Source organism: Neolamprologus brichardi, chromosome 16 (assembly GCF_056152115.1).
Source record: "Neolamprologus brichardi isolate AB-2024 chromosome 16, ASM5615211v1, whole genome shotgun sequence".
Lineage (NCBI taxonomy): Eukaryota > Metazoa > Chordata > Actinopteri > Cichliformes > Cichlidae > Neolamprologus > Neolamprologus brichardi.
In genome coordinates, this window is record NC_142119.1 from 11679508 (window position 1) to 11706627 (window position 27120).

General features: G+C 40.6%; 1 protein-coding gene across 2 annotated transcripts in view; it reads right to left on the bottom strand.

The window, feature by feature from the left end:
- Positions 1–26347, bottom strand: part of LOC102779698 (SH3 domain-binding protein 4) — a 45309-nt gene extending 18962 nt beyond the window's left edge. Inside the window, exons 1-4 of one of the 2 annotated variants that reach the window (XM_006806002.3) lie at positions 26208–26347; positions 4314–4535; positions 1240–3593; positions 809–1019 (exon numbers count right to left, since the gene is read on the bottom strand). In XM_006806002.3, the coding sequence (XP_006806065.2) occupies positions 1011–1019; positions 1240–3593; positions 4314–4437 (2487 nt within the window). In that variant the 5' untranslated portion in view covers positions 4438–4535; positions 26208–26347 and the 3' untranslated portion in view covers positions 809–1010. Of the gene's footprint in view, positions 1–808; positions 1020–1239; positions 3594–4313; positions 4536–26207 lie in introns of those variants that run through there. The other variant, XM_006806001.3, reaches the window with a different exon arrangement.
- Between the last annotated feature and the right edge of the window lie 773 nt (positions 26348–27120).

Here is a 27120-nt window from a genome sequence, read left to right on the forward strand (position 1 = left end):
TAATATTTCAGCGGCACACAGACGTGTAAAATGTAAGTCGTAAAATGAAAAATGCCAAATTTTACGGAGCACGGTTCCACAAACAGTGTGTTTAGGCATGTAAGGATGAGGCTCGATATCCAGACAGCCTGAGGCGCTGAGGCGAAAATCCACATTTCCATGACAGAAGATGCATAACCGAGTGCCAGACAGAACTGGTTTGCACATTTACAGTGAACACAGCTCAGCATTTTGGCCTTTCCCCCTCCAAGGAAAAAAAAAAGGCTGAATGCACTGAAAAGAAAAAAACACAATACATAAGCATAATGACCAGGCTTCAGACACATCTGTTTACTTTAGAAGAAAAGCCCCAGTAAAATCCCTAAAAATGTTAAACTTCGCTAAAGCGTTCCACATTTGATATTCTACTTAAAGCCCAACTGAAAAAAGAGACGTAAAGAAAAGGGTTTTTGTTATGAGCTGACAAGCACCTGTGTTTCTTTCTAACTGGCTGAGCTGTATCGCTAACCCTAACCCCTAATGATAACCTAAGAATACGGGATTTGTTTCCCAAGTTGTCACAACCACTGGTCAAAATCATAGTAATTGGAACTGACACAAATGAAAAACAGACATTTTTCACCAAAAAATAGAGTTTGGGTTACTTATCATCAATCACACGCTAGCCTCACAGAATTAATTAATTCAGTATTATTGTATCAGTATATTAAATTTGCCTGTGTTTCCATTCCTGAAATGTCTTAGTGTACATACCAGAGTAAGAGCCAGTTTCATTAAGCTCTCAACACTTTTTTTTCTTTCCTGGTATTTGATTTATTTGCACATAAAGTAAAAAAAATTACAAGTGCAGTCTATGCTATCTATTGGATTTGTACGATCAGCATACTCATGGGGACAAAGTATTCTGCTGCTCTGCATAGCTCCTCGGTCCTGATTAGACCCCGATGCCTACACAGCAGTTATTGACTGCACTCCCAGCAGAATCAGTAGACTGGACCACAGCCTAAATCCTAAGGCAGCTGTGGGAAGATAACACAGCAGAGGGATAATTTTGCTTTAAGAAACAAGTGTCCAACCAAGGGGATAAAGAACAAATAATGCCTCTAATTGGACCAATGAAGGCCATAATGTATCGAAATGAAACTGAAAAGTTAAAACAGAAAAGAACAATTTTCATTTCTTCAAATCAGAAAACGCTATGTCACTGCTACAGAGGAGGATGCCAAGGTAGTAACTTACTGTCAGGAGTTCTTTCTGGAAGGACTTCCTCTCTTTGCTCTCGGCATTGTTGCAGTCTTCCTTCAGCCTCTCCAACACTGATGCAACCCTCTCTGGTTCGCTGTCCAGCTCAGCGCGGCAAAAATGCGTTAAGGGTAGGTTGACATATCCAAGGGCATCTGCGAATGCTCGCCAGTTGCCAATGTTCTCCATCAATATAGTTCTTACAGAGGCGTAAATATATGTGAGGAACTTGCAGGGCTTCAGTATCTGCTCAAGTAACAATGAGGTTGTGAGGTCAGGCCCAGTGAAGTAAATTGGCTTAACTTTGCCAACCACTAGCACATTCTTACAATGAACAAGTCCCATTCTGCCCTGATAATATCCAATATACCATTCTTTTGTCCACAACTGGCCCTTCAGCTTGATCTTCTCCTCACTTAACAGAGCTACAAAATCTCCTTTCCTATATTCAAGCAAATACTGATTTTTTGTTTGTCGTATGACAGTTTTGATTAACTTTCCAAACTTCAGGTTGTTTATTCTCCTGTCCTGAAAAACAGGATACTTAGTGGCAATGGCAAGAGGAGACAAGACAATCTTACCAACTTCCTTCTTCTTCAGGAATCGCCGTTGTGCTGTCTTTGGGCCTGCTTTGGGTGGCGGTGTTGGTGTCTGGACACAAAACTGGGCCAGTATACAATCTTGGTCATCTTTGACCTGGATTCTTAGGGTGAAATCCGACACATCGTCTGCGCGTGATGCAATGACATAGACAAGCCTGCTGACTTTGCCTAGCTTGACTTGGAATCCTCGAACTACCCTGGCCTGCTCACTAGCCTTTACTTCATAATTGGCCATGTTGGAATAAACTCCAACACGAAGGTCCTGCGGTCGGGACAGGATAAACTGGTGTTTGCCCCAGAGCTGGAGAGCAACTGGTGGTGCAGACTGGGCCTGCTTGCCAACCTCACTCACCAACAGTGTCTTTGGCGCACATTCATGGCCGAACATAGCCACCACTGTTTTGAAGGATGGATGGATGTGTTTGGGACCATACACTCCTAAAGTGATCTTCTTAACCACATGCTCCCAAACTGTGGAATTTGGAGATAAGGATTGAGCCTGAGCCACGACACACACGTACATACATGGCTCAAGGTTATCCAGGCACACCTGGACTGTGTCTCCATACATGTATGCCTGAGGAACAGGAGTGTAAGGTCCCTCTTTACAATCACTTCGTACACACAAGACTTCAGTAGTCTGCCTGCTCTCCATTTTTACCACAACAGACACTTTCATCTCCAGGGTAACAGTGGTTTTGGTTTCCATGTTGCTGAGTTTAATCTCCACCACAGGGCTGACAGTGGTACAGCGGTCACTGTTGAGCTCTAGCGGCGGGTCTAGCAGAGCTTTAATTGAGATCTGTTGTGTATCCCCAGGGGCGACATGACCCTCTGGTACATGGATGCTGATGCTGGTGTCCGGAAGCTGGACAGCTCCGCCTGAGCTCTCTAGTCGACATACGATGTTAGTCTCCACCGGCTGCGTTTGGCCCCAGCCTGGGTTCTGGCCAAGGGAATCCAAATCATGGCAGGACCTGGCCAACTTGCGGTGTGTGAGCCATGCAGTCCGGAAATCCTCCCTGCTCTGGAACTGCTCTGGTGCTGGTGCTTTAAGGCCTCCAAAGAAACTAGCAGAGGCCTGAGGAGCATCAGACTGTGCCTGCAGGATGGATAACTCAGACAGACTGTAGGAACGTTTGCTTCTAAAAAACGGGTTGTCTCTGCGCATAACCTGACCGACCCCCACAGCACTTACAGGGTTCAAACTGATAACACCGCTGCCAAAACCATTAATGTCAGCAGTGCTGCTGGTGGACTTGGGCAACGATGGAGTGACGGTATCAAACAGAAGAAGATCAACTGATTTTTCATTACTGTTTTGATCAAGTGAGCTCTGGGGACCCCCGTTTAGAAAGGGATTTGTAGAGGTATGGTTAGTAGCAAAAGGATTTCCATTTTGGAAGGTGGTTGGTTTAAGAATCACTCCTGCCCACTCGCCTAGAAGGTCCATTTCTTTGGCTGCCTCCTCATTACAGTCTCCCACAGTGTCAATCATCCCACTGTCGCTGAAGGACGAGTCTCTGTAGTTAATGGGCTCCACATATGCTGCAGGAATGTAACCCATCTCTTTGTTATTGTGGGCATACCACCACTCTCCTCCTGACGAGTCCAGAACATAGAGGCGATCTCCTTTAGAGAACTTCAGGGTGGTGAAGCTAGACGGGCAGTAGTCCTTAATGGCAACGACTTCCCTGGCAGTGCCAAAGGAGGCAGTTGTGTCCAGTCGTAAGGCACTGGGAGAAGGCACTGGAAAAAAATAAATAAATAAAACATGAAAGTGTGATATTTTTGTGGTGAAATACATCATTATGTATATAAGGCAAGTGCTAGTCATCAACTTTTCAGTGTTTCTATAGAGAAGTAGGGTTAACTTCTAAAATCCTAGAAATAGGGCTTTAACAAATTTTTATTTATTACAAATTATTTCAAGAACTAAATATTTTTGTATTTTTATTATATTCATTTATATTCAGCTATGGAGTGTCACTACCAGATGTGCAGACATCTCTCTCCCTATTTCATGCCCCTGTTTTGTTTTTGTTTTTTTTGTTTTCCTGTGTATCTTACCTACACTTAACAACAATATTTATGGCAGAATGATGGCTCAATGCAGAATGAGTTAGAATGTTCTTTGTGGAGTTGTTTACACAGGATTTTACAGAGAGCTCTACAATTATCAAAGATAGTGCCTATAATCCCTATAAACACAACTACAAAACAGAGTCTGCATCTAAAGAAGTTCACTACTGAGTCTGGGGTTTATTTAAACTTTATTCCGAGTTTTAACAATACTGAAAAATTTACCCTAAAAAGCACTTAAAAGTATTATTTATCAAAGTTTATCTCTGAAAAATTGTAATCAGCTTATTTAAAGTAAAGTACTTCAAACCTGAGAGAAAAGCAGAGAAAAAAGAAATAAATGACTCTTGTGTCATTAATTCCAATACGCTTTTCAGGCCTGCTGACCTTTGACGTCGGTGAGACTGGCTTCTGACACTCCTTCGGTGAGATCGATGAGCGTTCCCTCTGATTTGCAGCGAGGCAGGGAAGCGTTGTTGTTCGTCGTGGCTCTGATTCGATGGGCAGCCATGTTTGGACCAGTGACTGCACACCCAGCGGTGTTTTCGAGCTACTCTAGCGTCCTCTGAGCTAACGGGGAGATCAGATGTCAACAGCCTCCCATGATCACTGTAAGACAGACAATATATTGAGTCAGCAGTTATTAATTATTATTTAGAATATAACAACGCGTCCTCTCATAGTAAGATTTTCAACCATCTTTTAATCTGAATCTTTTTGGTTTTCTGTCTTCTTTAAGACAAACTAAACACCAGTGTGTACAGATATAGTGGATGTTCAAAATTATTTGGATGATTAAAGTCTCCTAAAACTCTTTGATGCTCTTTCAGGAGTTCAGGATATTCATGTACAGATTCAGCCCAGAAAAGAAACATCAGTAGAATACAAAATTAAGCACACGCATGAGTTTTGGCTGCCTGGGCGATGGTAGCAATTAATCTTCATAAATGTTATCTTATTTATTCAGACTAATCTTCTCCTTAGTGATAAGACTATTTCTGTAATAATTAACATACTCGAAAGAAAAAAGAGATTATCTTGTTTTTGAGCTTCTAAAATCTAAAACGCAGAAGGGTTATATTCAGGGGACAAGTCAGCTGCCAGATATGATCAAGTTAAAACACAAAATATTCCCTCATCTTTGGTCAACAGAAGGCACACTCACACTGTTGTCCACTATTAGGTGTGGACAGCTGAAGACAGGAATCTTTAAAAAGTTCCTACAAATATAGTTTCATCTTAAAACTGAAACTATTCTGTAAACAGCATTTCTATACAGGTGGAAACAACAGCAACTGATTCATTCACCTTTGATGCTCCAGCATGTCTGTGGTGCTTCGAAAAAAACGTTTTAAGAGCTCAGTTGCTGTAGTAACTGTGTGTCTGTCTGTGAAGCAGTTTATATTTTCACACAGGAAAATGTGAACGATACAACATACCTTGTGTTCAACATCCTTTAGCGCAATACCAAATATTGAATGAAATGTCTCTTGATATAGTTTTAGGATAGAATAATTGGACTTTTATTTTCTCTTTGTGAGTTACACGTGGCACATATTTCCACACATTGTAATATTTCTTGTTTTTTGTAGATGCATCATGCGACGTTTAGTATAACTTTCTGTCTGCTCTTGCAGTCCTTGCCAGGCATCAGACAAGACTTTAAACCCACTGCAGTCAATATAAACACAAGGCTTAAAGAACAGGAGCGTGAAGAAATGCAAACAGCAGATATGGGTCAGTGGAACATAGCAGTTTGAGAGACACCAGGCATTTCACTGTAATCCATAATTTATAACACAGTCAGCTCAAAGATGGCATAAAGCGCAAGGAGGAAGAGGCCAAGGAAGACTTGCAGCTGTACTGCACTATACAAGCAAACATCCAGTCTTTCACTGGGCTGTGGCGCAGGAGTTGTAGCAGGTCATCTACTACTCTGAAGGTTAGTGGTTCAATCCATGGCTGCTCCAGTCTGTATGCCAAAGAATCCTGATACTGAACTTGCTCTGATGTGTTCATCTGTGTGAGAATGTTAAATAGAAAACACTTAGTTGTAGCTTGTGTAAAGTGCTTCGATTGCTCAAGTACAAAAGCACCATATATGAACCATTTCAGTATTCTGGCTTCAGCTAACTTTGGCAGATGTCAGACACACTTTGTCTATCATTAACATCAATACAATGTTAATATTCATGGCTTTGAATGCCACCTTCATAAAATCTGGTAAAGCCAATTTCCTGTTCTCTGCTTTGTTAACAGTTATCTTAGTTTGAACTATTTTGATTGATCTACTGAATTAAATCAGAATTTCTAATGGAAAACAAATACAGTTTATGGAAACCTATACAATGTGCAATGAAAAAGTTGACTGAGGGCATTTCATCACATAACAGCAGGAGATCCTCTTAGACCGCTGCATGCAACCCTGGTGTGCTTCTAACTCACACACGTACACCAAACATTAGATCAAAAAAATTGCAGCCAAAGTTTTACAGGCTTCTTTGAATCTTATGTGCACCACGTGTGTTACTGCTTAATTAAACTGGGACTCTAAAGTTTGAGCGCTCCAGTTTAAATTTGTTCAATCAGGACATGTATGTTCTTTGCTTTACATCACACTCATTGAAGCATTTAAAGATTCAAGTTCAGTTCATTCTGTTGCTTCACATAAAACATAGATATACAGACTGTTTCAGACACAAAGGGGATAGAAAGAGGTTCAAACAAACAGCTGTTCTGCTTTAGGTTCTGCTTTTAAAGTTTGATTTTAGCTCCAAAACAAGAAGTCACAGCTTTACAGCTTCCCACTGTCAGCTGTTGACATTTAGAACATCAGGGGAAATTACTGTCTTATGCTTTGGAAACCATTAGCAGCCCATTCATTGAAGCAAAATTACTAATTTGGTATATAAAAGCTGCAGCATCAGCTATTTTATAGTATCCCCATAAAACCACATGCAGAGTTTCTGGGTCCTAACAGGCTCAACAAATACCAGCTTATGATTAATCTCTATCCTGCTGGGAGACAAAGATTCACGTTATAGCTGTAGCAATGCATAAAGGTGTGCGTGATTAACCTTCATTACTCTCTAGCACATTAAATATGGTTTTGTTTTGTGCTATAACCCTTAAAACTGTATCTGTGTGCCATGTTCTCATTGTTAACACAGGCTGGGCAATGGAATTTAAGGTACATTAGCAACAAGGGCCATTATCACTACTGTCATAAAAATGACTTTATTGTCTTTAGTTTAAACACTGACACATTCTTGTGGGGCTACTGTTTAGTTAGTGTTTTCAACAAGATAAATACTTGTCAAACAATATGGCCAGTTTGCTGTGGGAAGGTTGTACATGGAAATTCTTAGCATATAGAGCTGCAAATACGGGTAAGCATATTCACCGACTGTAAGTTAATTTGGGATAGATTTTTTTTACTTTTTTTTTTTAAACTAGAATTTTTACCTCTTTTAGTTGTCTGGCCCACAAATGTTATATTCTTTGTTAGCTTAGGCCTCATTTACAATGGTTGGAAACTCCCTAGCAGTCTCTGGAAAAACTGTGCATTCTCCAACCAGTTGGTGAGTGGTTGCTAGAAGCTGTTGGTCATCGCTGAGTCACAATCAGAATTAAAATGCTGCACCAAAACCCTCCCTGAGATTGTTTAAGTCACTAGCAGACTGCATGGAAGATATTGACTTGTTTGCAAACACTCGCTACATACCTAACCTAAGTGAAACTCGAAAAAGTGTGATACAAACTAGAAACAGAGACTCACTTCATTGGTGCAGCAGATACATTTTAAACTTGCAACTTTTAATGAACGGTCTCTGTTCAAACCAGTATTAAGGTCAAGCATATAATAGATACATCGGTCCACTGTGCCTATTTATAACACAGTCACACATGCAGAAGCTGAGTAAGCTCAGTAACAGCAGAGGGAAATATTTCATTTCAAACCAAAATGAAAAATATCAAGGGAAAGCGCTTAAACAGACATTATTAACACATTTACATATAAATACACATTAGCCGCCTAGCTTAATCGTTACTAACATAGAAGGATTGTACTTCATACTATCTTTGGTCGCTAGGAGCTTCTTGGCTTTAAATATATGATCTCCCCTGCTGGTACTGCAGCTTATACATGCATGTTCACTTCATGATTCAGAGAGGCACAGCACGAAATGGAGTGTTTGGAGATATCTTCCATCTAAAGAAATGGCCACCAACTAAAGATTATTATGGTAGTCGACTAATCTGCCAATTTTTCTTCAATTAGTAAATTAGTCAACGATCATTTCAATAACTCTCATCCTGTCGGCAAACCTCCTGTTCTAGGCTCCAGCTCCTCACATGTTCAGGTCTGCCCACCTGTGAATATCACCCTGTTGTCTCGTCTCACAGAAAATTAAAGTAATGACTTAGGAAACATATGAATTTGAAAATAATCAAATGTGTTTTTAACAATACTCAATAGGATCATTAGAAAAAAAATAAATAAATAAAAATATTAACTAATATATACTAATACATTTACGCGGTAATAGTATATGACGTGTCGACAATAAAATTTCACGTCGACTAATTTTCATAGTCGACATCATCGATTATGGCAACGAACTGTTGCAGCCCTACTGGTGACCACTTCACCAAGTGACAGCAAGCAACATCGCACAAACATTTGCCGAGGAATACACATTTTTCACTAATGAATGGTGGTTACTGGGGGATTGACTAGTTTCTAGTGCTGTGTGACTGGAACTTAACAACTGATTTCACTGCAACTGCCAGCAAGCAGTTGAGGAATACTTACGACCCTACCAGGTACACGCCAGCCGGTCTCTAGACTTGTGTGAATGGAATCTTACGCAAGTCTAGCACATTCATTTTTGGCCTCTGCTGGCCAGAATTTTTTAAAAGTCATTTTTCAGGGGAACTGCCAGTAGACCAGCTAAACACTTCAGTATTTTCTCCGGTGTTGGAGATAACCAAGTGCAATGAAATGAAGTGAGTATCAGATTCCCATTCATGAGCATTTTTGCCACCAGTAAAAGTGATATAATATTGCATTCTATGATGATTGTATCATAATTCACTTCTGCTGCCCACAATTGGCCAAAACAACAGCTCTGAGGCAATTTTAATTAAGATGGTTACTCATGTACATTACACCAATATTAAAGCTGTAGCACTAGTTGTAATTGTATTGGTTATAAGAATGCCTCTTATGACTTTACACAAGACTACATGCTCATGTGCCAAAATATAGTCCATGTCTGAGTTTTTTGCTGGATGAAGCGAGTGGGTCCCTTGGGTCATCTGCACGAGCCGTTTTTAGGTTTTCCAACGTTCAGGCCAAAATCCTCTGGTGGGGCACATTTTTGCTTGGCAGCTCTGAGCTGCTGAAACAGCCTAATGAGGCTCTGAGAGGAGCAGAGTGTAGTGACAGCTTTATACAGATTTTAAATCTCCTCTTTTAGTACAGCTTCATGTTTTTGACCATTATTTTTATTATTTTTTTAACTTGTGTCCCCATTTATTGTTTTATCTTATGTCTTATTGGATTTCCAGCCATCCTTAAAGCTCATTTCTGAATATAAACCGCTGCACAAACAGGTTCATGAAGAAAAAAATTAGCTTTAATCCAAAAATATCACTATAATCCACATTAGTCCAGCCCTAAAGACAGTTTTCTCACTATTAACTCAAAACCAATGTTAGTATGCTCTGCTCAATGGCATATTGTCTGGATTTCATCTGAAACGAGTGGGAAGACCTGGGTGAGGTGAGGTCAGATGTAAACTTTGGGTGGTCTGCAGCAGCAGCAGCTATCCAAACCTCAGCCTGACCACCCTGCACTGTTTAACACTGTAAAACAATGGTGGGCGAGGTCCTTCTGGCATGTATATCTGAGAAAGCGCATCAAGAACACTCTATTCATGCAAATCACAACATGCTGCCTGGTAATAAGGCGCTTGGAGAGGCCATAATGAGGCTCAGCCGGCTTCTTTGCTAACGACATGTCAAAAACTCTCCCTCCAGACTTTTTCTAATAACATTTCTGCAAAGTGTAACTGCTTTAACTGACTTCCATAACAGTTTCACACAATTTCATGTTTCTCATTGGGAGGATTGTGTCAAAAAGGAAAGCTGTGGCTGGTATTCTCCTCTAAGCCACAGTAGAACAGACACAGATAAATGCAGAACAAGTGACCAGAGAACACACAGTAACAGTCTTTTATTTTCATCTATTGTGAAGAATTTTATGTAAAGACTTAAAGCCTGACCGTGGAGGCAGTTCAGCTAAGTAAGGCTCTCTGAAAAGAGTAATGCACACAAACCAAGTGTGTGGACAGAAATACTTGAGCAAATAAAGACTTGATGAAGATGTACAGTATATGAGCATAAAGCTGCATAAGTGCAAGGTAATAGAGTTAGTAGAACCAAAATAGGAAAAAGTGGGAGACAGTTTCCAAGAAAATATCAAGCGTATCTGGATCCAGGGACTAATTCATGCTTAGAGTGGAGGTTATTTCCAGCCTTGGTGGGGGTATACAGTCTCAGGCTGTTCTTGACTTTCAACAAATTTGGCAGCTTTGTTCATCTAATTGACATTTAAAATACATTTTCTATTATTGTCTAAAGCTACAGCAAGCATTAAATCATCTATGAAATACATGTGCAAACATTCATTCTCTCAACGTATTTTCTAGTTTCTGGAACCTTTTTCAACTTTCATTTAACCGAAAAGTTTAAACTCCTGACATGAACTTCAGATTGTGTCCTGGGACAAGACAGACAGCATTAACTTACCATGTTTTTAAAGGTGAAAGAAACCGGAGCTCCCTGAGAAAAAACATGCTAAAAACCCATACTCCACACACAGAAGGGCCCTGCAAGGGTTTAAAAAAAACTCTAGCTTTTTGGAATTTAAGAAATTGTGATTGCACAGACCAAATGACCAAAAGAAAGGTTTATCAGGAATACAATGAAACTTTAGTAGCAACTCCAGTTTGGAGTTGAAGAACCTCCTTGGACAAGAACCTCCTTCATTCTGCTAGAACACTTAAGATAGGTCATTGGGGGATCTTCCAGTATGACAATGACCCAAAATATATTTCCAAGGAAACAAAAGAGTGGCTAACGCAAAAAAAATACTTTATGAGTGGCCTAGCCAGTCTACAGACTTCAGTTTTACAGAAAGTCTGTTGAGGGAACTGAAGCTTTAAATTGACTGATATTCTGAATATTATATTATTCTGTCTCTCTCCATTAGAATGAAGCTACCATAAAAATAAGAGACTATTCGTTTCTTTGAAAGTGAGCAGACTTACAAACTCAGCAAGGGATCAACTAATTATTTCCCCCAGTGTAAATGTCCAAAAAGAGACTTCTTGTCGCCTTTAACTACTGTTTGGCTTCTAGCTTTAAAATGTACATCCTTAAAATACATCTTTACAGAGCAACAAGCAATAAACTCTAAATTATTTACACATCCCATTTAACAGGTTCAAAATCGTCCAATAAACTCTGGTGCAGTGGACTGTACTGCAGGCAGCGAGGAGAGATAATTTGGTCATATCTTTTGTTTTGCTGTCTTTCTCTGCGTACTTGTTTAATGGTACTGATCCACTGTCAGCCCAGTTAAAGCCCAGCCGCCCTCAGGCTGTCTGCTGCTCTGTCCTATAAACTGTCTGCAGAAGGAGGGATAAGAGGAGGAGAAGGGGGAGTGGGTGGAGGAAGTGTTAACTGCGTTGCAGCGTAAGACGATTTCTTCCGATGCAAACCAAGGCCATGAATATAGAATTATAATCACATCCGTCATTCTCCAACCTCTGCTCTCATTTCCTGTCAGGGCAGTGAAGTGGTCAATTTAGGCAGGCAGCGGGAACGGCAGATAGTTGACCCTGCTGAGGCACCTTAAGCCGATTTCCACACTTCAGTTCACTGCAGCGGCCGTGGGAGAACATCTCAGCTTGAAGAAAAAGTCAAGTCACTCAGCCTTTCCTTCACGGTCCCTGCAGAGGAAGTGCTCTGCAAAGCTGTCAACCGTGCCACTCCTTTTATTCAGCCGTTCACTTCCTGTAGGGTGGATGTCCCTCAGGAAAATGCTGGTGCCAACTGGTTTTTATTACAGATTCACAGGGAAATCACAAAGAGCCTTTGAACAGCTTATAAGGCACAGTGGGCATCTTCATTATAGAAAACCCCACAGTTTAGAAATAATGTGCTCTCCCTGTGGCTCTTAGTTATGAAATGTTTTGTTTTTCCCAGACTCTCTAACTTTAATGTCTGTATGAGGTTTGTAGCATACAGAAATGTTATTAAAAAAAACAACACGACAACTTTTTTAGTGTCAGCATCCATTTCCTGCACAGCAGTTGGGGTGGAGTTATCATATGCTGTTAAGCAAGCGTCTATACTGCAACATAAACTAATTTCAATCCCGGTACAGTTTGCCTTTATAAATGACCATGCCAGTATGCTAATTATGCATGTGTAATTTTAAATTAGTTTCCTAGATTAGTAGAGCTGTCAGAAATGACAAAGAAACGCAGCAAGTGTTAATGATAACAGTCGAATAAACCACTGGATAAGAGGACAGGTACATTAACTAATATCAACTCCAACACTGCCCGTTTCACTTGGAAACATATAAGTTGGTTCCAAAGGCACCTTCACGTTCACTAGCAACAAAATATCTGCTTCAAAACCATGACAACGAGTGCGTGAGTGACTTTATGAGTGGACTCAGCCTTAAGTAGGCTGATATTTGTTAATTAGCACTAAATGTTAAGCAGACCCAAGGCTAAAGAGACAGGGCTGATTATTGCTTCGATGTTTACTGTCACAAAATATGAATATTTCAGAACGTCTGGGTGCACATATTTACAAGTACCACCGGTAACAGGATCATAGGTGTTGGGTTTTAAAATCCCAACACCAGCCTGTGCGCGGTGAGCTAATTAAACACGACTTCGCCTTGAGCACAAAGCCTGCTAATAAATTAAACATATGACAGATTGTGATTTTACATTAATGACACATTTATTTTATTTTTCAAGTACAAAACCGTAGGAAATTGTTTTTCTGGCCCCAAGTTTTGGGGTGGATTTGAACAGTTGCCAATCAATTCATATTACAGATGAAATGTCCCATTGGACTGGTGAAATGTCTGTATTGTGTACTACTCTGTGACTCTTTAATTCCAGCTTCATAAAACAAATCAAATCCGGTTTTGCTGCTACTAACAGTGAGATTGGATTTAGCATTTTGAATATACTTGGATCACAGATTGTGGCTTGAAACAGACCCTGCCTTCCTGCTTGCTCATCATTTTTTCCCTTTTATGCTGTTACTTTAAAAAGGAGAGTACACCATTTGTAAAGAACATAACTGCAGTGGATAGCCACTAATGATGCTTTGGGCTATAAAACCACCTACTGTACAAGGTTAAAGATGTTTTCCTCACAGCAATAAAAGCAGCCCGATGACCAAATGACAGGCCTCATATTGACCGTCAGCGTAGCCTGGGCCTCTGCTGTGATTTTAAGGGCGACTGCTCCTTAGCAGGAAGTGGCTGAGGAGGAAATGCCTTTGTGATGAGAGGCGGCCAGATCTCTGCTTACTCTCCCTGCCTGTTGCATTTCCTTCAAAGAGCCGCCTTCAATCCATTGATAGCATCTGCTCACTTGCAATCATAGATCCTCAGGACACACCAAAAAGAAGATGGCAGAAAAAATGGCATCATATTATGGTTTCCCTAACACCAAGCTTTTTCTTATTTCGAAATGTTAACAAAACATTCTTGTATAAGTTACTTTCTGACTAAAGACGGACTGAACAGAAACAACAGTGACTCCACCATTGCGTCACATTTAAACCCACTAACACGCACAGCCATCTGAGTGTGTCTCCAGCAAGGGAGGATGAGGCGGCTGACGAGCGCTGGCTGTTAAACAAGCTCTCAGACCTTGAATTAACTTGTGAATTCAGGAGATAATGAGAGAAACCCAGCTGCTGTGTTTGCAGGCAGCAGCCCTGCGAGAGATGCAAGAACACAAACACTCTCATACTGAGTCAACACTGCCGAGGCCTTGAGTGTGCGGAAACAAAGCTCTGGTATTTCATGTCCCGCAGTGAGGCAGATCTCTGGCGCAGGGTATACACAACTGTCAGGGAGACCTGTTTCTGTGCATCTGGAGAGTCATGCTGTCACAACTACACCTTAAAAATATTCAAACTAGGTACTGGAAAACAATTGCAAAAAAAAAAAAAAAAAAGGGGGGGGGGGGGGGCTGAAAAGCGATAAATATAGTGGAGGACATGGGATGCTCTGGTATGGAGTTAATGCCAGTGTTTGCCACCATGGGACATCATACACACACAACAATAAAAAGCAGAGAGTCAAACAACAACTCAACCCTAATTTGTGGCGATTGCATTGGTTGTGTCTCAAGACACTCATGACATCACTATAGCCCATTTATGCTGGCATTTGAAGGCATGAATGACTCATCGAAACAGGAGGCAAAGAAATCGCTGAGTTTGTTTCTCTGAGATTTTCTCCAGAAAAGTCTCCAGAAAAGTGAGCATACAAAACCAGAACCAGTGGGAGATGCTCATTAATCCCAAGACAAAAGAAAGGGCATCTTGGTTCCAGCTGGAATAAACACTGTGTAGCTCTCGATCAACACAGAAGCTAAGAAGCGTTGTCCATTGAGTCGAATGTCTAATGGTGAGTGGTTAAAAAGATTTCCTTAACAGAAAAGGGAAAATAATAATAATAATAATACTTTATTGATCCCCGTGGGGAAATTACTCTGTCTGCATTTAACCCATTAACTCAGTTAAGCAGTGGGCAGCCACTAATCAGGCACCCGGGGAGCAGTGTGTAGGGACGGTACCTTGCTCAGGGGTACCTCAGAGTAGCCATTCGGTGGATTCGACTCCCCGACCTTCCCATCATGGGGCCACCGTGCTACCTACTGAGCTATCCCTGCCAAAAAAAAAAAGAGGAACGCTTGACAAATTTGCGTGTCATCCTTGCGTGTCATCCTTGCTACTGAAGTAACATGTGTCCTTATTTTTTGTCCTTATTTTTAACACAGTTTCACTCAAGTACAGAGTTCTTTGTAGATATGTTATAATTTCCATATTCTCTGAAGAAGAGAAAAAAGAAAAAGAAAAATATGTGCGACATTGTTCACAAGTGGCAATAGATAGTAGCCACAAGGTGATAAAATGTCCAGGCAACCAACCATCAACCATTAAAACAGGATTAAATTCACTCTGAATGAAAACAAATGCAGTTGTCAAATAAATGAAAGAGTAATTCTAAATAGAAAATAGAAACAAGTAAAAAAAAAAGAAGGACAGTTGTTACAAAAAAAATTTTCTCTAATGATTGGCGACCTGTGCAATTAACATTTTACACCTCAATGACAGGCTAAAGTTGCTGACATGGGAAGGCCCAAAGCAAGAGAAAACACCCAGATAGGTGCAGACACCTAGGACAGATGTTTGTTCATGTACAACTTTTTAGTCCATTATGTGTCACTGTTGCATTGGTACCTTTCAGAGTAGTAGTAAAAAAAGTAAATGACCACTAGAATTTACATCACACCAAGAAATCTGCTTAAAGATAAAGTAATAACACTAGTGTAAGCAGTGCTCTGTGCTATTGAAATTAGGACAAAGTGCTGCTATATAGGTAGGGATGGGTTCTCACATAAACTGCAGTAACCGGACCGAAAAGCAGCACACATTTCGGTGCTTTATTTCTGTGCTTTTTTTCCTGAGCTATGATACACTTTAGATTCTAGCCAATCATTTTACCTTTCCAAGGATAGTAGGTGGGCCCAGGTACCTACGTTCTTTTAGAGCAGAGCTACAGATTAAAAATGCCCAAGGCGAAGCGGTCAAAAGTCTGGCTGTACTTCACAGCAAAAGATGCAAACTCAGCAGCCTGCAACAAGTGCTTTAAGGTGATGCTGTGATACTATCAAAGGAGGTAACACCTCAAATCCGATGAAACACCTGGCGACGCATAGCGTTTTTAAAAAAGCCGAGAAATGCACCGTATTTGATAGCTTGCTGCAAGACCTCACACCGAGCACATCTACTGTGGGTGTGGTGCCTGTTATCGGACCCGGAGTTGGCAACATCCCCCAAGAACCCGAAGAGTAGAGTCCTGGCCCCTAGCCCTGCCAGTGTAGCAGAAAGGATGACGGATGATGATGGCAGCAGCAGCCGTTCTTCTCTGGGTGAGTAGCTTAATGTTGTTCGTGTGTAATTTACGCTGAGTAGGCTAACCACGTTATTAAATTAATGCATGTAAGGCGAACTAGCAAACACCGTCGTAGTTACATGCAGCTGTCTTCTTGTTTGATGGCAGATACTCCCTTCACCCTGGCCAAAAAGGCTAAAATGACCAAAGAAAAAGTGGAAAACAGTTAAACATGAGAGGTTTTTGGACAAAGTTTGTGTTTATTCCATTTTTTAAGCACTGCTTCCAGCCAAGAGTGATACCTTATATGCCCTATAGCTACAGAAAAGGCTAACATTGTTATCTTTTTACAAAAAAACAGCTAAACATGAGAGGTTTTTGGATAAATGGCGTGCTGTGGGGAAAAGCCTGTTCTAAGGTTTATTTTTTAGCACCTGACGGCTCTTTTTAGCTTCTCGTCCGTAAACACTCTGCATACTATTCCACGTGATTCAGTTTATTTTGAAAAATCTCAACAGGCTCTTCGGCTTTATTGTGAAAGGTTTATGTGGAAAATAAACAAGCGGACGGTGGAGCCACACGATGGTTTTACCGTCGTTGCTGCTAACGACAATGCATAACGATGAAAAAATATTGCCAGAAACAGTTTATTTTACAACATCACGAAACAAACGATAGCATAATATGAAGCAATAGACTTTTTTCATATCGTCATCCGATATATATTGTTGTATCGAACAGCCCTACTGCTATCTATAGCAATAGTTATAGAAGTTATGTTCCATTGCAGTAATGTTCATTAGCAGATACTGCACAAGCCGACAGTAAACAGTCTGCTTTTGTTTTATTCATTATTCAAAGGCATCAGACACCACAGAGGAAAAACCATGATGATTCTGGCTCCTGATGTGAAAATTGCTGGTATCTAATTTGCCTACGGATTTTCAGGTGGAGCAGAAATGGAAACGGAAATGGAAATACCTGACATTCACTTGTTTTAGTTTAAATTTGTATACGCAATTCCTGGAACCAGGAAGATGACCAGATTACTAGTAAATAAATAGCTGTTAATGGATTTCCTGTTAACCAACGGCTTAATGATCTAATCAGCACTCAGACTCTAACCCTGGTTCAGACTTCTCATTTTGCCAATGCTCCACCACTCCACCAGGTTGAAAGAAATTCAGCCTGGTAGTTTTCTTTCAATCTTGCTGATTAACAGACAAACTGCAGTAAAGCGCTTGTCTGAAAACCGTTTTAGCTATCACCTAAAAACCAAAGAAGGAATCTGCTCAACTCATTGAGCCTGCACTGAGTTAGGTGTCTCATACCATTATTACTCTTGTTTTCTGAACTCTATTAGTTATTTCTGTTTTTTGACTAACAGAACTCTCCAAGTCATAACTCCTGAGCCTTAGGGCCTGAAGTCCACGTGTCTGATTTTAGAAAAACCCACATGAATGCCGAGGACAAAATTTCAGTGCACTTATTCTTTTACACTCAGACACAGACTGTGCTGGCTCACAGACTCTCCTTAGAGTACTGCAATAATGACCAGGGGCAATAAACCGTGCATGTTTGAATATTTTGACTCCAAACTCCTCTGTCTCTGGCAGTCCCGGGTGCATTCTCTTAAATACATATTTACGGATAAAGATTAGTTGTAGATACCAGTTCAGTTTTCTTCTGACACCACAAAAGTATTCTGTGTGATGTGTCACTGCTGCAGCAGATGCCTCTATCATCCAGACTTTTACTTCACTATATAAACACACCAAGGTGGAATGGAGCTGCAGGAAAGAAAAGTATGGAGGAATGCGAGGAATGCCAAGCTTCAAATGAAATCATGCATTATTCTAGTGAAGGAGGAGGGAGAAAAAGAGGAAAATGTATTCTTCTGACGACAAAGATGAGGTTAGAGATCACGCTTTAACTGTCACTCTCTGCCTTTACCAGCAAATTCACTGGGCTGTTTTCAGTGTTACCAGTCTTGTCACGATCCTGAATACAATGGCAGCACACACACCCCCACAAACCCATATACCCTAGCCCCAACACACACACACCCAACACACACACTTCATTCCCTTTTGCTTTCTTTAACAAGTCCACAGACTGAAGCCAATGATATGCAAGCTGTGAAGCTTGAATCTATATTACACATCCTAAAAATCACACTGATGGACACGTCAAACAGTCCATCAGTCCACCATGATCGTTTATTAGTTTGGTCATGTTTCCCACTCACAGTATTAATTGATGATACTGAACAGACCGATCACAATACTTGCAGGCTGCGACAGTTACATTCTACACTGTAGGTTGTGTTGTAGGGTTTCATAGGGGGGTTGTGGTTATGATGGAGCTAAAGTGTAGATTTCCCACTTATTCCATGGTCCCTGGAGAGGTGATACTTTAAGAATTTCAGCTAGAAAACAATGACAAGGAAACTTGCTATTTTCTAACTCTGTTAACTGGCCAGACTGTGTAAAACAGCTAACATAAACAGCAGGCTAAGGTAATACAATAACTAATGTTATGGATGTAGCTTAAAAATAGTTGTAAAAGTCCATGTTAAATAAAAAGTGCTGCTTAGCTGTAGCAGCGGGTCAACTTGTAAACTGCAAAATGGGTGGCTATTAGAATTTCCTTTAACTAAAACGGAATTTAACCAAAATATTGCAAATACTGAATGGTAATTTCTATTTTTTTTTACAGTATTTGTACTATAAATACAAACAGTATAAATACTAAATGTATATATGGTCATTTGATATTAAAAGATATATATGTGTAAATACAATATATACACATATAAATGAAAACAATTGGTGGTCATGATGAGGGACAGTGGCATGCCCTCATTAAGAGGTGTTTCTGACCACCAAGCCCACCTCACAAGTGTCCCTGCTGGTCTGCAAGTGTATATCGGGAAGAAAAGAGGACCAGGTAAGGGACATACCAGGGAAGCTCTGCCATAGGGCCACAGGTCTCTGGTCACTAAATCGCTGCTAGTCAATTCTTGTGTGAAGTCCCATTAAGCCAACAGCAAATGTTTATTGTGAAAAACATTTGTTCATGTTATCGCCTACAAAAAAGAACAGTTTCCAAAACTTTTACAGTCTTAATAACCACTCAGGAAGGCTAGAAAATCAACAAGCCACACAGAATTTGTCACTCTAATGAGGCCCAATTAGCATGTCATTAGACAAAGTACTGTGTAATCTAAACAGATTTACAGGGTGTTTTAGATCTCTGTACACTCGCCATGTACCTCACATGTTGTTGAAATCCTGTCAGAAATGTCACACTCCTCTCAGAACTAACGTCTGACCATCAGACACTGCCATCCTTGGAGTCACCTCTAATGTGCTGCAGTTCTGAATACCAAACAATGTTGCAGGGACACTAATGTTCACACAGACTGTCATACAGCACGGTTTAAAAACCTTGAAGCAAATCAATCTGATAAACACTGTGTTTCCTTCTTGATAACAGGTGGCGATGACTCGCGTGCAGCAGTGGAACACTCACTCTAAGCACCAGCTGATGCTGAGCGTGAAAAGAGGGGAGGTAGTTAGGAAAAGACCGAGCTCCAGTATGACTCACCCCTGATATAAAGGCTGGCTTCAGTCCCTGACAAGTAAAGCTGATGATGGTGGCCATGTGCTGCTGGGTGGGGGATGGAGGTGAGGACCAGCTGCCTGTCTGATGCCAACAGCAGCAGTGCCCATGCTGTCATAACTCATGCTGTAATCAGCTGGAACTGAGCTAGAGCGACACCAGTACGCGCACGTTCACCCCTGAAGGGGAGAGGGAAGGAGGGGAGGGGTGGGGGTGACGCTTATCTGGAATCACATGTATTCATTCACACAATGAAGTCCGTTCAAGTCCAGCTGAAACACAAGACCACACACAAGACCTCCAAGTGACAGAAAGATGGAGTAAGTTTTGCTCCGGGTGAAATGTCCAGAACAAACATACAGACCTATAAACGACATTGAGCCACGTTAACCTCAGTCACGCACCACAAATCAAATTTACACTGCAATCAGCCATATGACTGTTGGTGTATCTGCAGTGTGGCTCACAGAAATGTCTGAGACAAGGAAGGGTAGCCTGGAATGAAATAATAACACACATGGTATGGTTGTTTCAGATTCAGAAGCTGCTGTAGAGGATACTGTTTACTTAGTTTTGTGTAAGCCGCACACTTCAAATACATTACAGAAATATTTATTTTCTGTAATGTTTTTCAGTAATGTCCTTTTTAATTCATAGATTTGTTTTCTATCTCTCAAACTTCTGGTAATATTCTAAATGTCTCTTTTTATACTTAAATATTGTGCATGCATATCTTATTTCTCTGTGTAACAGACCTCCACTATCATCCAAAAACTATTAAAAATACATTAGTGAGCCATAATGTTGCAATGGGTGACAAGTTCATTAATTACGATAAACACACACACACACACACACAGAGTAGTTATTCTGACTTAATCACACATACCCCATCGTGTTGTCACAAAGATGCATTAATCCCTCACTCAAAAAGGTCCCCAGTGAAATGGTACATATTCTCATCAGAGCAACAAAGATCATTTGGCTTTATATATTTATAAAGGCTTTATATTGTGCTCTGAGAAATGTGTATAAGGGGAAGGTGGTAAGCTTGGAGTGGAAAGTTATAGACAGGGCAGTGTAGTCAGTGACTATTTAAAGATGGACTGATACGCTGTTGGATTCTGTGCTTTCATTGTACTTGTTAACTATGGAGAAAAAAAAAAAGAAAACTTCAAACCTTGTAGCAGTCTGAACAATTCAATTCAATTTTATTTATATAGCACCAAATCACAACAACAGCTGCCTCAAAGCACTTTATTTTGTAACATAAAGAGCCTACAATAATACAGAGAAACCCATAACAATGAAACAATCCACTGTGAGCAACCACTTTGGTGACTGTGGGACAGAAAAAAACCCTTTTAGCAGGAAGAAACCTCCAGCAGATCCCAGCTCAGGGAGGGGCACCCATCTGCCCAAATGAATACTGTCTCATAAACTAACAGCAGTCCTAAAAAAAAGTCCATATTTTTGGGCGATTTTTGTTTTAATGCAATATGTAATGCACTTGTAAATAGGGCTGCCACAAACAATTATTTTGATAGTCAACTAGTCACCGATTACTTTTGCGATTAGTCGACTAATCAGATCATGCATCCATTGGACGTAAAACGTGCAGCTTATTGCACCAGCATGAATCTGCTCTTATATAACTATCATTAGCTTACAGCTTTAAGTGTTTAAGGTATGTGCTAACTAAAAATAAAGCCAAGATGATAGTTTATTAAATTTTAATGAAATTTGCAGATTGTTTCAAGTTTAATAAACTCAGCCGTCTGCTCCTTGCTATCTAAAATATAACAGGACACCGGAGTAAATTCTCGAGCATCTCACACTTCTGATAATCAGTTGTCTGCTTGACGTTTATTCAGCTGTGTAAAAACGATAACTTTAATCTCATCCAAACCGATTTACTCGGGAACAAATAAAATACTGTAAAAAGCCAAACAATAACGTTTTTAAGTTATCTAAGTGACTTAGGGCGATCGTGGTTCAAGAGTTGGCAGGTCATCTTGTAATTGGAAGGTTGCCGGTTCGAGCCCCGGCTCGGACAGTCTCGGTCGTTGTGTCCTTTGGCAAGACATTTCACCTACCGCCTACTGGTGTTGACCAGAGGGGCCGATGGCGCGATATGGCAGCCTCGCTTCTGTCAGTCTGCCCCAGGGCAGCTGTGGCTACAACTGTAGCTTGCCTCCACCAGTGTGTGAATGTGAATGAATAGTGGAATTGTAAAGCGCTTTGAGGGCCCCGAAAAGCGCTATATAAATGCAATCCATTATTATTATTATTACTTGTATATCATGTTTAACCTGAGTAGGGAAAGACGGCGGTGGGTTTGAAAACGATTCCGGTGTCCGGTGTTCTGACCGGCTCTAGTGAACCTTGAACCCCGTCTAGCTATCGAACTGGTGGATAACAGATGTCTCCGAAAACGTTGGAGTGCTTTTGAAAATATGTGGTGTCTTGATAAACCGAGCAGATATTTGAAGTTTACACAGCTACATTCTCGCCTGAAAATATGTTAAACGTTTATTTTGTGACCCAGAAAGAATAATAAGAGTAATATTAAAACTAACTATCTGCCACCATTGTTAGAAACTGAGCAGGGTCACGCTATGAATTCTGGGATAGGCTGGGCTACGAAGGACACAGGAAATGAAGGGCGCATTTGTCGGCCGCATTTGTCTTCGAATTTGGACAGTCTTCGTCGTATCGCTGTAACGTAATCAGCCTACAAATGCGGGCACAGGAGGATGCGGTTCCTGAATTTGGACACAGCTACGACACCATACACTGCTTCTTCTTCTTCGAGGTTTAACGGCAGCTGGCATCCTTGTACATGCAGTGCTGCCATCTTCTGTTTCAGTCCGTTATTACACTCTTAAATCCTACTACTTATTCCTGCGTCTTTTGGGATCTTACAAAGCTTCAAACAACGCGTTGACTATTAAATTAGTCGTCGGCGATTTTAATAGTCGACGTAATCTGACTAGTCGACTAATGGTCAGCAAAAAAATTTTCTGGCACAACTTCACCTGCTTCCAAGGTGCATGGAGAGGATAAAATAATTCACAAAGCAGGAACTCCAGCAACACCTGATGAAGGCCACAAGCCGAAACGCGTTGGTCTATTATTAAAGTTGTTCATCTTCCCTCAAGTGTTGCTGGAGTTCCTGCTTTGTGTACTCGACTAATGGTGGTAGCCCTACTTGTATATAAACTTACCCTCTTCCCTTCCTTACACAGAGAACATTACAGCAGGACACAGGAGGCAACTGGCTTTAAAATCCATGTACCAGCAGCTCTAATGCTCACCGATTAACCAAATATGTAAAAAAGAAAACAAGCTTCAGTAACAGAGCTATTCTGCGGACTTCTTTTAATCTGTTGATCTTTTCATGCTCTATTTTTATATCAACTTATCAGCAGGTATGACGCTCAAAGCAACAGAGCTGTGAATGAAATTTGACTATATTTTCATGATGTCAAAAGATGACAAGGAAATCACACTCAGAGTAAAACACAGTTTGCGCTTTGAGACGTGACGTACAAGTGATTACAAAAGAACATTAGAAAGACTGCTCTGAAGTGTTATTTAAATCCAAAGTGGGCGTTAATTCATTTGTAGCGGTTTTTCAACCCAGTAAAAGAATCATCTGATTTCATCTGAAACATGACTCACTGACAAAAAAAAAAAACAGCCTTCCTATTGACAAAAAGGAAAAAGCACTAAAGATGCAAAAAAAAGAGAGTGATTCTACAAAGTGGCATTTGTTAAGAACGTCAAGGAGCCACCACCAGTACACCACACAGACAAAGTGACTCTGGAAATGTAAACAGCTGATCAGACTCTCAGCACAGAGAAGTAAATAGCACACTGTGCCACATCAACCCATTACATGCCAGGTGTGCTTAAACAATCAGCTCAGAGAGCTCAATATTTACACACGCAGTGCATTTATATATGTGCACATCACACACCATGCCACCTTATATGCTCTCATATACTGTGGATACACGGAGAAAATGACAAAAACAAAAACAATTCTCTACAGAGACTTTTGGGATGCATATTTTCCAAAGTTTAATTATTTTATTAACTATTAAAGTATGAGCTAGTAAACTGTAGTTGCTTATTTTTTAGCGCTGAATCTATTTTTCATGTAATTGTCTAAGCTGTTGGAAACAGATCTCTTATTTTTGTGACAATTAAGTCAGTTCAGCTGTCTTGAGTGAGTGATGATCAGTCTGGCTTGCAAATACGTGTTCACTGTCAGTTGACATTTGGCAGTCATTTATTTTAAATATTATTGGGAGTAAACAACTCTTAAATCTGCAGTTAAGATTCATGTCTGTCTGAAACAGTTTGTTATAGCTTTCTTCAAATTTCCTTAAACCCAACTCTCTTCTGATTGGCTGCCCTTCATGAATCGAAAGTTTGAACAGCGGGTGGGTGGGGCTTATGTGCTTACAGCCAAAGTTGTGTGCCTGATGTGTCCCTATCAACTTTCACTAATACTATACAGATTCGAGATCAGAAAAAGCTAGCATGCTGTTTTTGTTGGCATATTAAATTATCTCAAGATTCTTAAGATTAGGCTACTTTTACCTGGGGTGGTAAGGGCTGGGTTCCAGATAACAAATGCCCCAATAAAATATGTGTAAAGTTAGCAATTATTCTACCAGTTATGATCACAAAGTCACCTGTGATGCTAAATAACTTAAGCTAACCCTGGACTCCCCGAGAAGCATTTTATTTGAAGTGCATTTTTGAAAGAACAAGATGACTCCCAAACAGCTTAGACGTGATGCTCAACAAGTGTCGACACATTTTATTTAAGATGATCGGAAATAATGATGACCACAAAAAATGAGTTTACGCTAGTCAGGGCTGAGGACCATCATAGAGACGTATAGAGAACTAAAACAACCACAGCCCATGGCCCGGCCAGCAATTAAAAAGGCACTTTCATATTGTTTTTACTCTTAATACCCAGAAACTACACCCATCCTTTATACTGTACATATATGAATGAACTCCAGTTATTTTCTGTTTTGTTATTACTGCTATAATACTTCAGTCAAACTGTTTTTACTTGTGTAGGATCCACTGCAGGATAGACTTGCATTACTGTATAAATAAAGTACTTTATGAAACACACAAGTGGGGAATTCAGCGCTATGTTATCTAAATTCTGTTAGAATTCAGATAACATAACTCTGCTTTTCAACTAATGTTTTTGTGGGTTGTTCCTTTTTGTTCCATTGGACATCAGACTGAGATTTGCACAGGACATATTTTGCCCGTATGTGTCCTAGAACCTACTAGCTTCACTAGATGCAGATAACAAAAGGGTGACAACATCGAGCAAGTATCTAGAAACTGCCACAGCTTTAAAACCTGTACAAATGAATCCTACTGGTGATGAGCTTTTCTTAAACGCAGCATTTTTACATTTTATACAACAAAATTATACAAACAAAAGAGTTTCTAATGACCCATGGGAGCTCTAGAGTGGGGCTAGTGCTAGGACTGCATTACAGTCAAATGTGTTCTGCGGTGATGGATTTTTCTCCCCTTGGGCCAGTGAAAATTAAGGGGGCCAGTAAAGCTCTGATCTACTGTCTAGGTGGTGAGTAGGTGGAGGAATGATATGTGGGGCACGTTTAGGGTCCTGGAGGTCAGGGACGCTAATGCAGGAGCAAGGGTGATGACCCAGTGTGCATTGTGTGAAAGCTCTGACCCAGAAAACTGCAGCTTGTAGTTATTGTGAGGATGATGATTGTGGTGGAGGTGCTGGTGTCAAATCTTCAGTCGCAATCAGTGTTGTGGTTAATGTGTTGTCATGGAAACCAGTGTGACCCCCCACCACCACCACCCACAGTACACGCACCCACAGCCCTATTTGAGCTAGGAACTAAACATTAGCATACAGTGAGACTATCAAGTTGTAACACTGCTACAGCTCACTATCCGACAGTTATTACAGCTTACCGAGGCTTTAGCTGTGTTTCAGACGGATTTTACACTTGAAGAAGAGTCACGCATGACTTTTAGCAGCGCAAACGAGGCAAAAGAACCGCTACATGAACGGCGGAAAGACCCGTTACTGTAGTTATTAGGCAGGTATGATAGAGTTGCACTCACAGAGAGGAAACAGCGAGACGGCGAGAACAAGCCAAATAAAGCCGTGTAACTGTTTAAGTGAGAGCATTTTGGAATTAAAACCCAGCTAGAAAGTGCCGTTTTCTCCCCTAACAGCCTAAATGTAAGCACCACTCTCCACGCTGAGGTTCATAAAAAAAGAAGAAAAAGTTGCTGCTTTTAAACTACCGCCCTCAGGTAGAGTATCATTGCCTCTTAAAAAATCATTTCTAACTGACGCGGAGGCAAATGAAGACGAAAGAAAGATGGAAGCTTACCTGGCGGGGGAGTATTAATATTGTTTTGTCCCATGAAGAAAAGCGTTTAGAAAAGCCGAGCAGGCGCCCTTTCCGTCGAGCTCTCCCGGTGGCGGCGCTGGATGTGTATGTGCGGTTACACCGAGGACTCCTGGAGGAAAGCAGCCGAGCTCCGGCTGATGTCACCCGGACAGGGAGGGGCCTCACCGGGAGACATTTCCATAAGAACATGATGTCACGATGTTGCTGCTTCAAATGACTCTTCTAGAGCAGCAAGAAGCAACAATGACATCTACAGCCACATTCAGCATTCAGTGTTAAAGTCAATAAACGGCTAAGCCCAAGTGCTTTTTTAACTATTGTTAAAAAACTGATGTGACTGTTGTTGTGTCACTTTATGCTTTTATCTTCATGTCTGATTATGGCTGCAATGATACATCATGACCAGGGAATATTTTACATATCTAAGAATTGTGTGATATTCACATTGTGACTAATATACTCTTCTGTCTGTGACATTTCAGAGTATTACTGTTCAGCAACAGCACTGAATTTGATTTCTTGCTGTTCTGAATTTAAACTGTGCCCAGAAAAATGTTTGATTTATACACAGGTGTTTATTTTTTTCTGCTTAAGTGTTTGGCCAGTTTTTTACAAAGTGCTGTTGCCAAAAACATCCTAAATGAAAAACGAAAAGCTGCATCTCTAGATATGGATTCCAACCACAAAAGCTTCTAAGCCAGTTAGAGTTGAAGGATCACTATTAAATCCAAAGTTGGACTGAGGATTTTTGGGACAACTTCTCTCAGTTTGGGTCACAAACATTCCCTTTTACATCACAGACACTGTTTTTCTTTTTTCCCTAGTTTGATGTGCTTTGCTACTGTGACAACAAATGCCTCAGTTTCATCTCTTGTCAGTATTGTCTTTCTCT